Source organism: Aquila chrysaetos, chromosome 4 (assembly GCF_900496995.4).
Source record: "Aquila chrysaetos chrysaetos chromosome 4, bAquChr1.4, whole genome shotgun sequence".
NCBI lineage: Eukaryota > Metazoa > Chordata > Aves > Accipitriformes > Accipitridae > Aquila > Aquila chrysaetos.
In genome coordinates, this window is record NC_044007.1 from 67,227,922 (window position 1) to 67,240,604 (window position 12,683).

General features: G+C 38.3%; 2 protein-coding genes across 9 annotated transcripts in view; one reads left to right on the plus strand and one right to left on the minus strand.

Annotated features, from left to right (window-relative positions):
• Positions 1–9,395, plus strand: part of INVS (inversin) — a 98,462-nt gene extending 89,067 nt beyond the window's left edge. For all 6 annotated transcript variants that reach the window (XM_030011593.1, XM_030011594.1, XM_041122896.1 and 3 more), the window contains 3 exons: positions 4,258–4,490; positions 5,494–5,574; positions 8,477–9,395. In XM_030011593.1, coding sequence (XP_029867453.1) covers positions 4,258–4,490; positions 5,494–5,574; positions 8,477–8,592 — 430 coding nt within the window. In that variant the 3' untranslated portion in view covers positions 8,593–9,395. The remainder of the gene's footprint in view (positions 1–4,257; positions 4,491–5,493; positions 5,575–8,476) is intronic.
• A 247-nt stretch (positions 9,396–9,642) lies between these two features.
• The window catches only part of TEX10 (testis expressed 10), a 60,026-nt gene continuing 56,985 nt past the window's right edge, over positions 9,643–12,683 (minus strand). For all 3 annotated transcript variants that reach the window (XM_030011598.2, XM_030011601.2, XM_030011600.2), the window contains 3 exons: positions 12,303–12,484; positions 11,094–11,304; positions 9,643–9,875 (listed from right to left, as the gene is read on the minus strand). In XM_030011598.2, coding sequence (XP_029867458.1) covers positions 9,762–9,875; positions 11,094–11,304; positions 12,303–12,484 — 507 coding nt within the window. In that variant the 3' untranslated portion in view covers positions 9,643–9,761. The remainder of the gene's footprint in view (positions 9,876–11,093; positions 11,305–12,302; positions 12,485–12,683) is intronic.

A 12,683-nucleotide genomic window follows, 5' to 3' on the forward strand; every position in this document is an offset into this window, starting at 1 on the left:
GCATGAGGTTGTGCTGCCTTCTTTCAGTGGTGCTTCCAGGCTTAAAAATCCCATTTCTTACTTGGCAAGGTGGAGCGTTACCTGTGTTCCCTATTGTACGAAACACCAGGTAGCTAAGAGACAAGTATTACTAGCCACTTGTTTGTGGAGTTCTGAGAACCAGTATTTCTCATTGCTTTTTACAGTTAACTTACGAAGTCCAAAGAAGTCTTGTCTTCCTCAGAAAGAGCTGACGCTGCCCATTACTAGGGAAGGGACACCAGACCAGACACCCCATGGTCCGAGCTGGCAGTCCATTTGTTCCTAAACTGAAATGTGGCCATCTTAACATTTGTGTTGGCTCAGCAAATACTTCTGTTTGCTGCAGCTCTTTTACTGATCAGTCTAAATATTTCCAAGCATGAGGTTGGATTTACAGTCCAGTAATATTCCAGGCTATCTCTTCACTGTTGTTGGAATATAAAAGCTACACTGGCTTTTGTGAGTACATTCCTATTCCAGTGAAAAGTTAAAATTTTGGAACTTAGTATTTTAAATTCACTTTTTAGCCTCTTTTTTTTGGCAAAAATTCTGACTTTTTTGTACAGTATTACCTATTTCTGTACTTCTATCATATTTGCTCTCTGTTTGCTATTTATGCATCCAGCTCTGGGGTCCCCAGTACAAGAAAGTCATGGACCTGTTGAACTTCAAAGCAAAGCAGCCACTTGTTCTCCCAATGATCCACCACTTCTGCCATCAGTTCTCACTGCTGCTTCCAAATGCTATGCAAGCAGCTTAGTGCTGGCAATGATGTCCTCCTTGGCCTTCTTTTCTAATGTAGATCCTGAATTCTTGTCTTATGTGTTCAGATCCTTTTAGATACCAAAAGCTAAAGTAAATCAGGAGTAGGTTAGGAGAGTATATCCATAAGTGATACTATTGCTTCTGAAGGCTATGCTGCTGTCACTTAACACCGAATTAAAATCCTTACAGAGGAGTAGGTGCGTGCCATAGCTTTCAGTCAAAGCGTAAAGATGTGTAGTGAGTGCTTGTGCAAATTTCCTCACAAGAACTGGGATCTAAAGCCTTGTATTGAGCTAGCTTACCTGTGTAGAAATCTATGCATTCCATTTACAGTTTTGACTATCTAAAGATTTTGGATAGATCCTTCTAAACTATCCACCCGCTGAAACAGCGATGGTGTGTTATCTCACCAAGAAGTGCGTGCACTAACTTACAGCACTTTGGAAATTGTGGGGATTAAAGATTGTTTAAATAATGTTTGTTATTTAAAGAATTAATAAAGAAGAATAAATACATTTGTTCTGTTTGCAAAACTCATATTTTATAGAACACTAACGAGGATCATAAATTCCGCAAGACTGCAGGAGAGATTAGTTTGGCAGTTCCTCCACTGTCATTTCGTTATGTCTGCAGAAAGTTTACTGTTGCTAGAGCTTTGATGGAGTTCATAAAGTTTGCAGCAATATCATAATGCATTTATTTCAGTGTATTTCTAGGCAGCTGTATGTGCTGACTACTAACATGTCAGTTATTCTGACACTCTTTCTGAAATACTTAATTTCCCATCCACTGTACACCAAATTACAGTTCTTATCAGGTGCCTGCTGTGTGGCTGCAGGTCCCACTCAGTCCTCTGTTTGTCTTTCGGGTCCAGACTTGCACTGGTAAATACCTTGCACTTGTAGAGAGGAATAAAATTACACATCATTAATGTATAATTGTACATTAGAAACACATAGAGGTACATGCCTGCATTCTGGCATTTCTCTAAGTTAGGATTAAGTACATTTGTCTCACTCTGCAAATTTTATAGTCATGATTTACGTATGGAAAGTTTCTTGAGAGCTATTGTGAGCTACAACACAATGCTACTGGTCTACTGAAGTGTCTTAAACTTGCCTTTCTCGGGAAGATGTTTCAATTCCCACAGTCCACAAACTTTATAAATGTAGTCCTCAAAAGTGTATTTTAAGGTGTGTGGCTTGCCAAAGGTTAATTGCTTATCCTGCTCATTGAGGCTTACAGATCCTGTGTCTGGCTCGCTCTCTCGTGGGGGACACTGAGGCCTGTGCCATTCTCCAGGGTCTACAGTGAGTCAACAGAAGCTGGCAATCAGCTGGTTGCTGTCACTGTTGCTCTCCTGCTGGAGTCAAACTATTATTTTTTTATATATATTATTGCTATAGGTGTACTTTGACCAGCACTAGTTTTTAAGATTAGAGCTTCTCTAACAATGAATCTGAATAACGTTTGCCAGCTTTGTCATTCTGCACATGTATTCCATGTTTCTTTTATGTGCAGTAGCTTTGTTGACTAAGCATTGAGTATTTTAAGGCACCACATCAGATTCATAGAGCATCAAACTTGGTCCCATTCGTCTTTTTGCTCACTAGGATCAGAACGATCTGTTACGGGAGAGCTGAATTAAAAAAATGTGCACACGCTCTAAAGATAACTGCCTACATCTTCTCAGTGTCAGAGCCTCACAGTTGTTTTCTTGTTGCTAAAAACTGCCAGAAGTTCTCTACAAACATGAAATCACAGCTGGGTGCAAAGGTGGAGTGCCTGTGAATGGGCGACTTCATGTATCAGCAAAGGCTTCTGGCAGTAATTACTGAATTCCAAGAGAATAGCTTAGTATTCTTTTCTGCTGAAGTATGAAACAGTTCCCCAATTGTTTTTCCTGCAGCAGTATTCACATAACCCATCCTTAGCTCAAGTTATGTTAGCAAGTCACTGTAATTGTGCCCCCCTTCACTTTCTCTCCCACTCTTAACCCGTTGAAGTTCTAAGTGACGTGTTATTTAACAGAACTGGATCATTTTTTTCTTCTGTTTCTTAATAATGCTTTGGCGCTGAATTCATACAGCGCTTTGCAACTTGTAGGCACTACAGACATTTATTGGTAAGATGCAGTTGCTCCTCACATTTGTTATGTACTTTAATGAGCTGTGTAACAGTACATGCCTGAATTCTGAAGCTCCACTAAATTAAAGACTAAATAAGTTTGTCTCACCCAGCAAATTTCACAGAGGTAATTTACTGAGCTTATTGAAAGTTTAAAATTATTGGGGCTGTAACTGAGCATATCATCCCCCTTTGGCATTCTATTGTGCTCTTATTTACTCATTTTCTATATATGGCTGCTGTTTTGTTTGAATTATATAGTGCATTGGCTTATAACATATATTTAAACAATTTGTATCATCTGTTGTGTTGTCTTTTGTTTTAATTTAGAACTTGTTGCAGGTGGAGCAACAGAACAAAATCACCTCTTTCTCCCTCCTTCCTCATTCCCTTTACCAGGGCATCCAACAGAAGCGTTTTTGAATGCTGGAGGGGATGATGATCAATGTGTTTTGGCCCATTACCAAACACTTATAATTAATATTTTACAAGTGTGACTCTCTGTTCATTTGTGACAGGTTTGTACTGGAAGATTCATAGTTAATTACCAGGCCAGTTAATTGACTTGTGAGTGTGAAATGCTAATATCCGATTGAATACTTCTATCTGAGTCAAGAAAAAACCACAACAACTCCTTGATGCTGGTGCCATTAACCACCGAAGTGGGAAGAAGGACAGATAATCTACCATTGCCACTTGGAACAGGGCTTTGACTGCATGCAAGATCAAAGCAGCCGTGGCAAGGTTGGGTCAGGAAACAGGCAGCCTTTGAAGGGAAGGGAAACAAAGCAAGAACAGATTGCTGAAAGCAAGGTGAAGGGAGAATCTTCAGAGGGATGGAAAGCAGCTCAGTTTTCTGTAGAGGAAATGTGCAGTGGAACCTGTAAGAGGTATATTTGGCTCTTCTCTTGCACTGATTGACTGAGAATACAAAGTGGTAAGGCACAGGAGAAAATGTGGTGGTGTTAAGCTGTGAATGTAGTGAAAATGAGAAAACAGTATTGATTATACTGTTATATCATAAATATTTATAGGTTTTGTCTTCTCTAGATTTTCTGTATATTATAAAGCAGTTGATAAGCTGATGTTGGAGTACTGTAACTTTCGATACGTGTAATGCCAGATCTTTATTAGCTGTGTGAAATAATAGATGCATCCAGAACTGAACCCAGCTCCTACTTTTTCTTCTGCGCAAACATTTCTCATCCAAATGACTTAGCACATCAGTGGGAGTTCTGTTTTCCCAGTTACTCATGTAATCCACCATGTGAACTGATGCGTGGAAAGCACCGAAGTTAAAACAGGTCACCTAAAACAAGTGCTCTTCTCTTTTCTGCTCTCTAGTTACCAGCTAAGACAGGAGTTGTTCCAGCTGCTTAGTGCTAAGCGGCAGTGCAAAGAAGATGAAGACAAATGGAGACAAGAGGCAGCTGCCTTCTTCATTCAGGTTGCTTGGAAGAAACAGCTGAACCATAGCCCTCTGAAATCAGTTCCTTCATGTAAAAATCTGAAATCTATAAACAAAACCAGCTCAGCCATAAAAACCAGCAAGCAGTCCATCCTTAAGCAGATCTATGGTAATTTTGTCTTCACTATACTTCATTTGAAATAGCTACGCTATTATTTTTATAAGAGTGATCCCTGTATTTTGGATTCTTCTATACACTTCTTACCTAATTGTTAAGGATTTCGACTATTTATAAAAATTAGTCTGAATCTCAGGTGTTCTGGGTGATTGCATTTCTGTTTCAGGTTGAAAAAAAAAATACCTCTGTGATTTAAAATGTCTGTTGCTATAGCTGTTTGTATCACCACAGAGCATTATTCCAGCACAGGTCTTGAGCAACGAAGTAATTCTGTTGCCAGGGCTGCTCACATGCATCAATGTGGAAAGAGAATAGAGCAGTTAAAGTGGGGATAGCTGGCTGTATCAATCAATGCACAGTGGCTATCATCTGGATCATGGTTTAATTTTTTTAAGCATTGTTTTAAACCTTTTGGGGTTTGTATTGTTTTTTAAATATTTCCATTTGAAGAATATGGTCTTGTTCCATGTTAATAACTTTCTTGTTTGAAGACAGCTGGTCTTTATTTGAAGAGCGAGATCATCTTTTCTGGTAACACTGCAGTGCTTTGCGCTATGCCTGAATGTGCACAGTGCAAAGGAATGTATCTTGAGGAAAGGGTAGAGGAGAAGCATTGCTTTTAAACCTTGCGTTCCTTTACAGTGTGGATCACTGATGGAGTAAGGATTTGCTAACTATATGTGCTTTACCAGGTGATAAGTCACTTCTATCATGGCTCTGTAGTTTAGATAGCCAAAAATGATTAAATAAAGATAGTAATTTTCTTTTCCTTCTTTTTTATAGCAACTGCAAGATGTATTTTAACTTTAGTTAAAGTTCAGTTGTGGTTATCACAATTTTCTGTCATATAGAACGTCTCATGAGTCTCCTCATCATAAATGAGAATAATTTTTAGGACAAAATAATGCTGTAGCCTACTTAAAATAGTTTATAGCTATACGTAACCACATCTTTATGTGAATAAACTCAGAGCTGTTCTTATTGTTTGTTGAAGGACGTTCTCAGGAAGGCAAAGTGCATCAGTCAACAAGACCTCCTTCTAAGCTGAAACTTTCTGATGTGCAGCTGGTCTCAGGTAGGACATATACATTTTTAAGAATACTTTAATGTTTATATACATATGAGATGATTGGTTTCATTTAGAAAAGAAAAAAAATCTGCTCAAGAACTGAGATCTCATATCAAAACACATAACTACCACCAAACTGTTGTGATTGCACGTTCTTTCACTACTTTTGGACTCATTTGAGCACTGCACTTTTATCTTTATGTTGAATCATTTTATATGAAAACCAATTTTCATTGGGCTCTTACTAGGAAAGACCTTAATATAATGGACTTGTACAGTGAAAAGCCAGTTAACATTCATCTGTGGTTAAAATCGCTTACAGATGCTCATACTTTGGTTCAGCAGCACAAATATTTACTAGCCCTATAGAATGAAAGAGACCACATTTCTACACCTGTCAAGAATTTACACATCTGTTCATTTGAAATACATGGTTTAGTGCATAGATGAAAACTTTAAAATCCAAAGTTACTGATCTGATCTCTGCCCTTTCTTCTAAAAGAGCATAATGGGGTTCCTGTGCTGTGCACAGAGCCTCAATTAATTTCATAGAATTTTACTTGCAGTAAGTTTTAAGGCTCTAACGAAATCATACATTTATTTGCTGCTAACTCCGAAACCATGTAGTCATTACCAGGTCTTACTTGGGAGAGCCTTAGCTCTGTTTGCAACTGAAATTTTATGTAAGGAACTGGTATTGGGACAGTAGGGTTGGCACGATCAGGACTCTCAAGCCATGCAGGCAAACAGGATGGGGCTACACCGCGTAATACAGAATAGCGTTGAAGGACACAGATTGTAAAAGTATTATCAAAGTCACTAAAGGCTGGAACTTTTATGCATGTGGCATTATTTGACAGCTTAAAAAATGAAGTTAGAGTACATGGTCATCTCTCCTACTACTTCTTTAGTAAATGCCATTTTTAAGACTTTGTCACTGTATTATGCACTGGCTCGGGGATGGGAGCTATGGTAATATCAGCCCTTTGCCATGTGAAGGTTTAGTGCCTCGTTGGACATTTGGTCTTTGTGGTTTTATCGCATGTAGTTCAGAGGCAGGCCACAGCTAGGTAGCAACAAAGCAAATGCTTCATGGAGACAGTAGTTCAGATAATTTGCAAAGGGAAGCCAAAATATATTTTCCAACTAGCTTCAGACAACTCTGAAGTCAAAAAGAAATCTGACAGTAGACCTGTCCTTGAGTTTGTTAGCACTGTAGGTGAGTTTCTGCCTCAGTAACAGACAGAGGCTTTTTAATTCCACTGTTTGAAAACTGTTTTAAGAGGCCTGACCAGACAGGTGTTTGATTGCCACCTCTTCATGCAGACATTAATCTAAATTTTAAAAGAGCTTTAGCGAATAATGCTTCTTTTCGTTTAACTTTTCAGGACAACAGATCTCCCTGTCTTCTGAAATAAAAAGGCTTTCTTTTGAGGTTTGAGTGTCCTTTGCTTTCATAACTTGGTGACGAATAGGATAGTGATAGGAACTCTGCCCAGTTCCTTTAGAACACTACCTACTTTTATTCACCTAATAGGAGCTCAGGGAACTTTAGCCCTTACTTAAAGACAATAACATGTTTTTCATCTGACTGCCTTTGTGCATGACAACATTACGTTTGTTGGAAAAGTTCAGAGCTGTCAGTGGCTAATGCCAGATACTCTAGTTCTGACGTAGGTGCCTGGAGTAGGTCAGAATAGACTGTTCAGTTTGATTCTTCTCTTGCAGAAGGTACATCTGGGAAGGTGAAGACTGACTGTCAGCCCTAGTTTTAATGTTCATATAGGTAGTGAAAAAAAGCATGCAGTGACAAATCTGTAACAAACAGGAGACTGACACCAAACTCAGTTAACTTATTGGCATAAGCGGACTGTGGAGTGAGGACACAGAAGGTATTGAAAGGAAATGTACAAGTCAGCAAGAGGGGGCAGAGAATGACAGGTTGAATAGGAGTGTGCAGTGGGATGTACGGATGCTGGGTAGGTGCTTCAAAATATTCTGGCAAATAAGGCCTTTATGATTGTTACGATTAAAACAATTTGGAACCTGAAAGTTGTTCCTTTTTCATGTTTTTTTTATTAAATAGATGGCTTTTGCCAATTCAATAAATGGCATTTGAAGAGGCTCTCTGCAGCAAGTCAGACAGATAAGCCCCTTTTTTTGTTTAACTGTGGACATTGAAGTGTGTTTATAAGTTGTAAAGGAGGTTTTGTAATTCTTGGCATTAGAAAGGCATCCTTAAGATGAGCTGGGTTCTCCCCCTCAATGAAGTGTTCAGATTTGCACCTGGGGTGACCTGGCTAGAATGGGATAAAGCACCGAAATGTTCGCATCTGATCTCTACAAAACTGGGAAAGGAAAACATGCATATTGTTTGTAGCACATTACAGTAAATAAAAACATTGAATGAGCCCACCCCTTCAGCCAGACTCAAAACTGAAGAGAATGGTCAGCTGACATTCATTTCTGCTTTCTAATAATTCAGAGTCCTCACTTTAGCCCTGGACTAGTTTCCCCTACTTTCTAGAAATGACCCAATACCTAAAGTTGCTAAATATTGCTCAACAAAATCTCTTGCTGCTCTTCAGCAAACTCAGCCAAGAGCACTGATTTAGTGACTGAACCGTCAGCCTGGAAACCTTCATTCGTTTATGAGGGTAAATCTCAAGTTAAGCTCCATTATTACTGTCTGCGTTAAACACACGCAGTTGCATTCTATGTAAGCTGTACTGAGTGCCACAGAAACCAAACTCTATTTACAGATAATCAACAGCAAGGTGTCAGGAAAAAGGCACGTTCTTTTCCTGGTGGATTCATTTTTTACAAAATCTGGAATCCAGTGTAGATGAAGATGAAACTCCTTTTTAACCACTACAGTTACTCATCAAACCCCTTTTTTCTTTTACAGTAAACAACCTACAGTGTGTTAATTTGCTGGAGAACATGGGAAAATCAAAGCAATTTTCATACAACATGAGACCAACCACTGCTGCAAAATCAAAAAATACAGGACTCAAGCACTAAGCAAAACTGAATGTTTGGAATTTAAAGAGCACATTCTGGTGCAACTGTTATCTTTCATAATGTACAAGTCATCTACAACATATTAAACTTGAACACATTTTCAGTTTTGTATTATCTCAGCATTACATGCCAAGCAGACTTCTAAGGACCTGGACTTATTTTATTTTGTGTACAAATTAGTTTTTGAATGCAACTGTTAATTTATTTAGTGACAGGATGAAATCTGAATTGCATTTAGAAACAGAAAATGAAGTGCTAAGCCCAGCATTACAATAGAGTTGCAGGGGCTCCCAAAGTTTTCCGTTGTCAAAAGTAGGAATTTTGAATGTGTTCATCAAACACACTTTCAAAGGGGAGGGCAACTGTACTGAAGATGTAACAGTTCTAGAAGACTGCTATTCTATTTCACCTCAAATTTATTAAATGTATTTCAAAATCTAAGTGGGAAGGGAAGAACAGCCTTCCTGCTCTACTTCTGTACTAAAGAAACAATTGGTTCTCAGCTAGCTATGGATTGGGAAGGAAAAGTAGAAACATTGACAGAAAACTGCTTTCCACAGCCTATGGAAATTGTTAGGGGTGTGTTTTCTGCCCTTTGAAATTATCACCAGTTTTTTCTATATTAATAACTTTATTTTTATACATGCACAAAAAGAGTTTCTACAGAAAGCAAGAAAAGACAGGACCTATTCTAGAAGAAAACTTGTTCTTATGATAGCTTTGGAGCTCCCAGCATACAGTATTTACCTTGCACAAAGTATTTAAGAATATGAACTCAGCAAAAATAAAAAACTGTTACTCTAGTTTCAAAGTATATTGTTTTCTATTTTTTCTGCTAGTTGGTATTACATAATTCTTTTTTTTTTTAATTAATATGATGCTTCAAAATAATAGATGATTGGAGTTAATATAAGTCTGTTTCTCTGCAAGCACTTAAAGAAAATGCAGTCTCTTTGAAGCTTAACACCCTTCCCTGCGGTCACCACATCTACTAAAACAACCTCCAGTAATGTCTACTTGCTTAAAAAGAAAGGCAATAGAGGTGTGCAGTTCTTTGTAAAATTTTTATTCTGTTTCACTTACAAAAAAATTGACAAGCTTTGTTCCAACATCTTCCATTCAAAACTAAATAGAAGTAAATGCTTTACAATAAATGCAGTTCGACCTCTTTAATATACCGTGTTTATAGGGCCAGGTCCCTGGGGATGAGAGGCAAGGTAGATGTTGAAACAGTAATGGAGGTCTGTTAGCCACTGCTCTTGAACTTCACCACTCTTCAGTGTCTAGAAAGAAGGGGAAAAAAGGTACAACTCAATTTCACCAACAAAGCTTCACTTTGTTTTTACAGTTAATCAGGTGCGATTAACGTTAAAGGTACAAGATGGCCTTGTTCACTTGCACACAGTGACATTATTCTTCTCATTTATTCATTTTAACATGGTATGTCTCTTAAAGCCAAAATAATAAAGTGTTACTACTTGGTAGACTAAGTCAGTGTTACATTATAAAGTGTGTGAATTATACCAGATGTGATTTCCTTACTCTTAATTATAGTGGCTTGCTTACTTTCCAATTCTGCAATTTATAGTCAATTAAAATGCAAATGAGCGTGGTTCTACTAAAGCAGGAGAGCTCAATACCCCAGTCTACAGGAGAACTGCTACCAACATAGCCCACAGTCCAGTAACTCGCTCTCCTTAGCTTTCATAAGCGGTTAAAAAACCCCAACAACAACAAATACAACCCACCCGCAGTGGAACATCACAAAAACAGGCTGAGGCATTTTCAACACCAAAGGAAACCAACCACTTCATTCTCTGTTAGAGAACTTGCACGATAATCCCTTACATCTGATTTTGCCGCCACTGAGGTTGTTTCTGGTAACAGACCTTTTAAAAGCTACTAATGGATACGTGTGGGTAGCTTACTCAAACCTGTGGGACATACAAACTCTCTGCGCTCAGAACTAGTAAGAGCTTTGTGCGAACACAGTTTCAGATTTTTTTCCTGAAGAGAGAAGCAACTGTAGTAGTCTCAAAACCACTGGAACGTAGACAAGTGAATAGAAGCGCTGGGTTTTGCAATATTTGAAAGAGAATCTACTTTGCACTGTATATATCTGAGAGAGTTTGATTTAATAACATCTTCGTACACTTATGTACCCCTGCTCCAATAAACAGAAGAGACTAGTTTCTTATTTTGGGACAGCTCTCCCTCAGACAGGCTGTGTAGGTAATCTGCTGCCGGTACATTTTGTTAGGAAGCCACCTGTTGTCCAGGGCCGCTGGATTGGGTGCAAGCTAAATTTCAGAACTCTCTCATCCATGCAGCGACCACAGGAGCTCGGATAAGTAGCAGCCTTCTACACAGCCTGGACTTCCGAGCCAAATAAAACACAATCATAACTTGTGTTTTGCTAAGCGTCTGTTCTTCGTGTTTGCAATAATTTTTAAACCTTGTAGACCTTCGTAATCTGTGGGAGACAACAAGAAGTTTCATACCATGATGTCCTTGATAATCTGTTGCACCAGAAATTCATTTGTGATCATATGGCTCCTGAGCTGACCATGTTGCATTAGTAAGCGAAGCAACTGAGCAACAACGGGCAGTTCTTCCCGACAGATCCTGCTCACTTGCAGACTTTGCAGCATCAGTCTCAGTAATCGTGGCAGGAGTGCTAATGCAGAAATACACGATCCCCACAGCATATCCCTGAGAGGAAAAGAGAACAAAAATTGAAATGATCGAGGACCTGTATTTCAAGTGTGCTTCTGTGAACTAGCCTCATAGCTGTACAAAGAAACGTGCCTCTGTGAATTCAATCATGCCAATTGCCTTCACCGTAATTAGTGCCGAAGCAGAAAATTTGTACCAGAAAATGCTACACCTGAAAATATAATAAAATTATGTACAGCACTGGGAAAAATTTAAGGTCCTGCCCTGAAGCTACAAATGTTGCTGAAGCTCTTACACAGTGTAATTTCTGCTTGATGCAGCTGGGAAGAGGTTTTTGTTTCAGTGAGGCACACCTAATCTTTATTTAAGACTCATAAGAAATCAAACAATGGAATCAGCTTTTTGTGATATGCAAATCATTAAATACAGTCAGTGAAGGAGGACTGCGGCTTTAAAAACACATTTTACATTTTAAGTAAGATTTGAACAACTTTCCTGTATATGGAACAGAGAAAAACCTGAAGTTTAAACTGTTTAAAGACATTTCTGTTATACAGGAAAATAAACGTATTTAAATCTGGCATCTGTAGCTTTTGGGGTTTTTTTAATCAAATGGATTTGCAGTCTATAAAATGATGCCTGAGAAGTTTTGTTAAAGCTGAAATATCAAGTCAGTTAAGAGTACAAGCTTATAAAGCCAAATCCTTTGCATGTTGCTTTTCAATATATCTAATGAAACTAAAGGCTAAAGCTAAAGATTAAGGTATAAATATCCACCTTTCTAAAGTCAGGATGGTTCTGACATCTAACTAGAATAATTTGAGATGAAAACTTCTTCAGTTATTGTTTTAAATAATTCCAGCTAACTTTGCAGCTGTTTTTCTTAAATCTAAGTACTGTTTTGAACTAAGCAAAAGACCGACAGCAAAGTAAATTGGGGGGATGTGGTGGGGGTATCCTTTCATTTTACATGTCTAAAATACTTGTGGGTGTAAAGGCAGAGATCATTAACATGGTAAGAAAAGCAACATTACCTTTTCTGTACATGTTCTGCGTCCTCTTTGTCTAAAGTTAGCAGAAAGTACAGAAGACTGTAACAACAAGAAGCTAAGAACTTGTGCAGGTTTTCACTTAGGATGCAAGCTTGATCCAAGAGCTTATTTATGGCACATAGAACAGATCCAGCTGTACTGTCGGGTATTACAACCAATCCAACCTGTATTGAAACAAAAACCCCCAAGTTCATCACTTCATACACAAATTTTTCTGATGGTATCCAAGCACGTCTAGAGCTGAATGAACCTCTTTCATATCATGACATGTATTACTTTGTTTCTGTTCCAGTTCGACACACTACTGCATTTTTTTCAAATCCCTGTTTTCCTAAGAAATTGCCACCCATACCAACAGAAGTT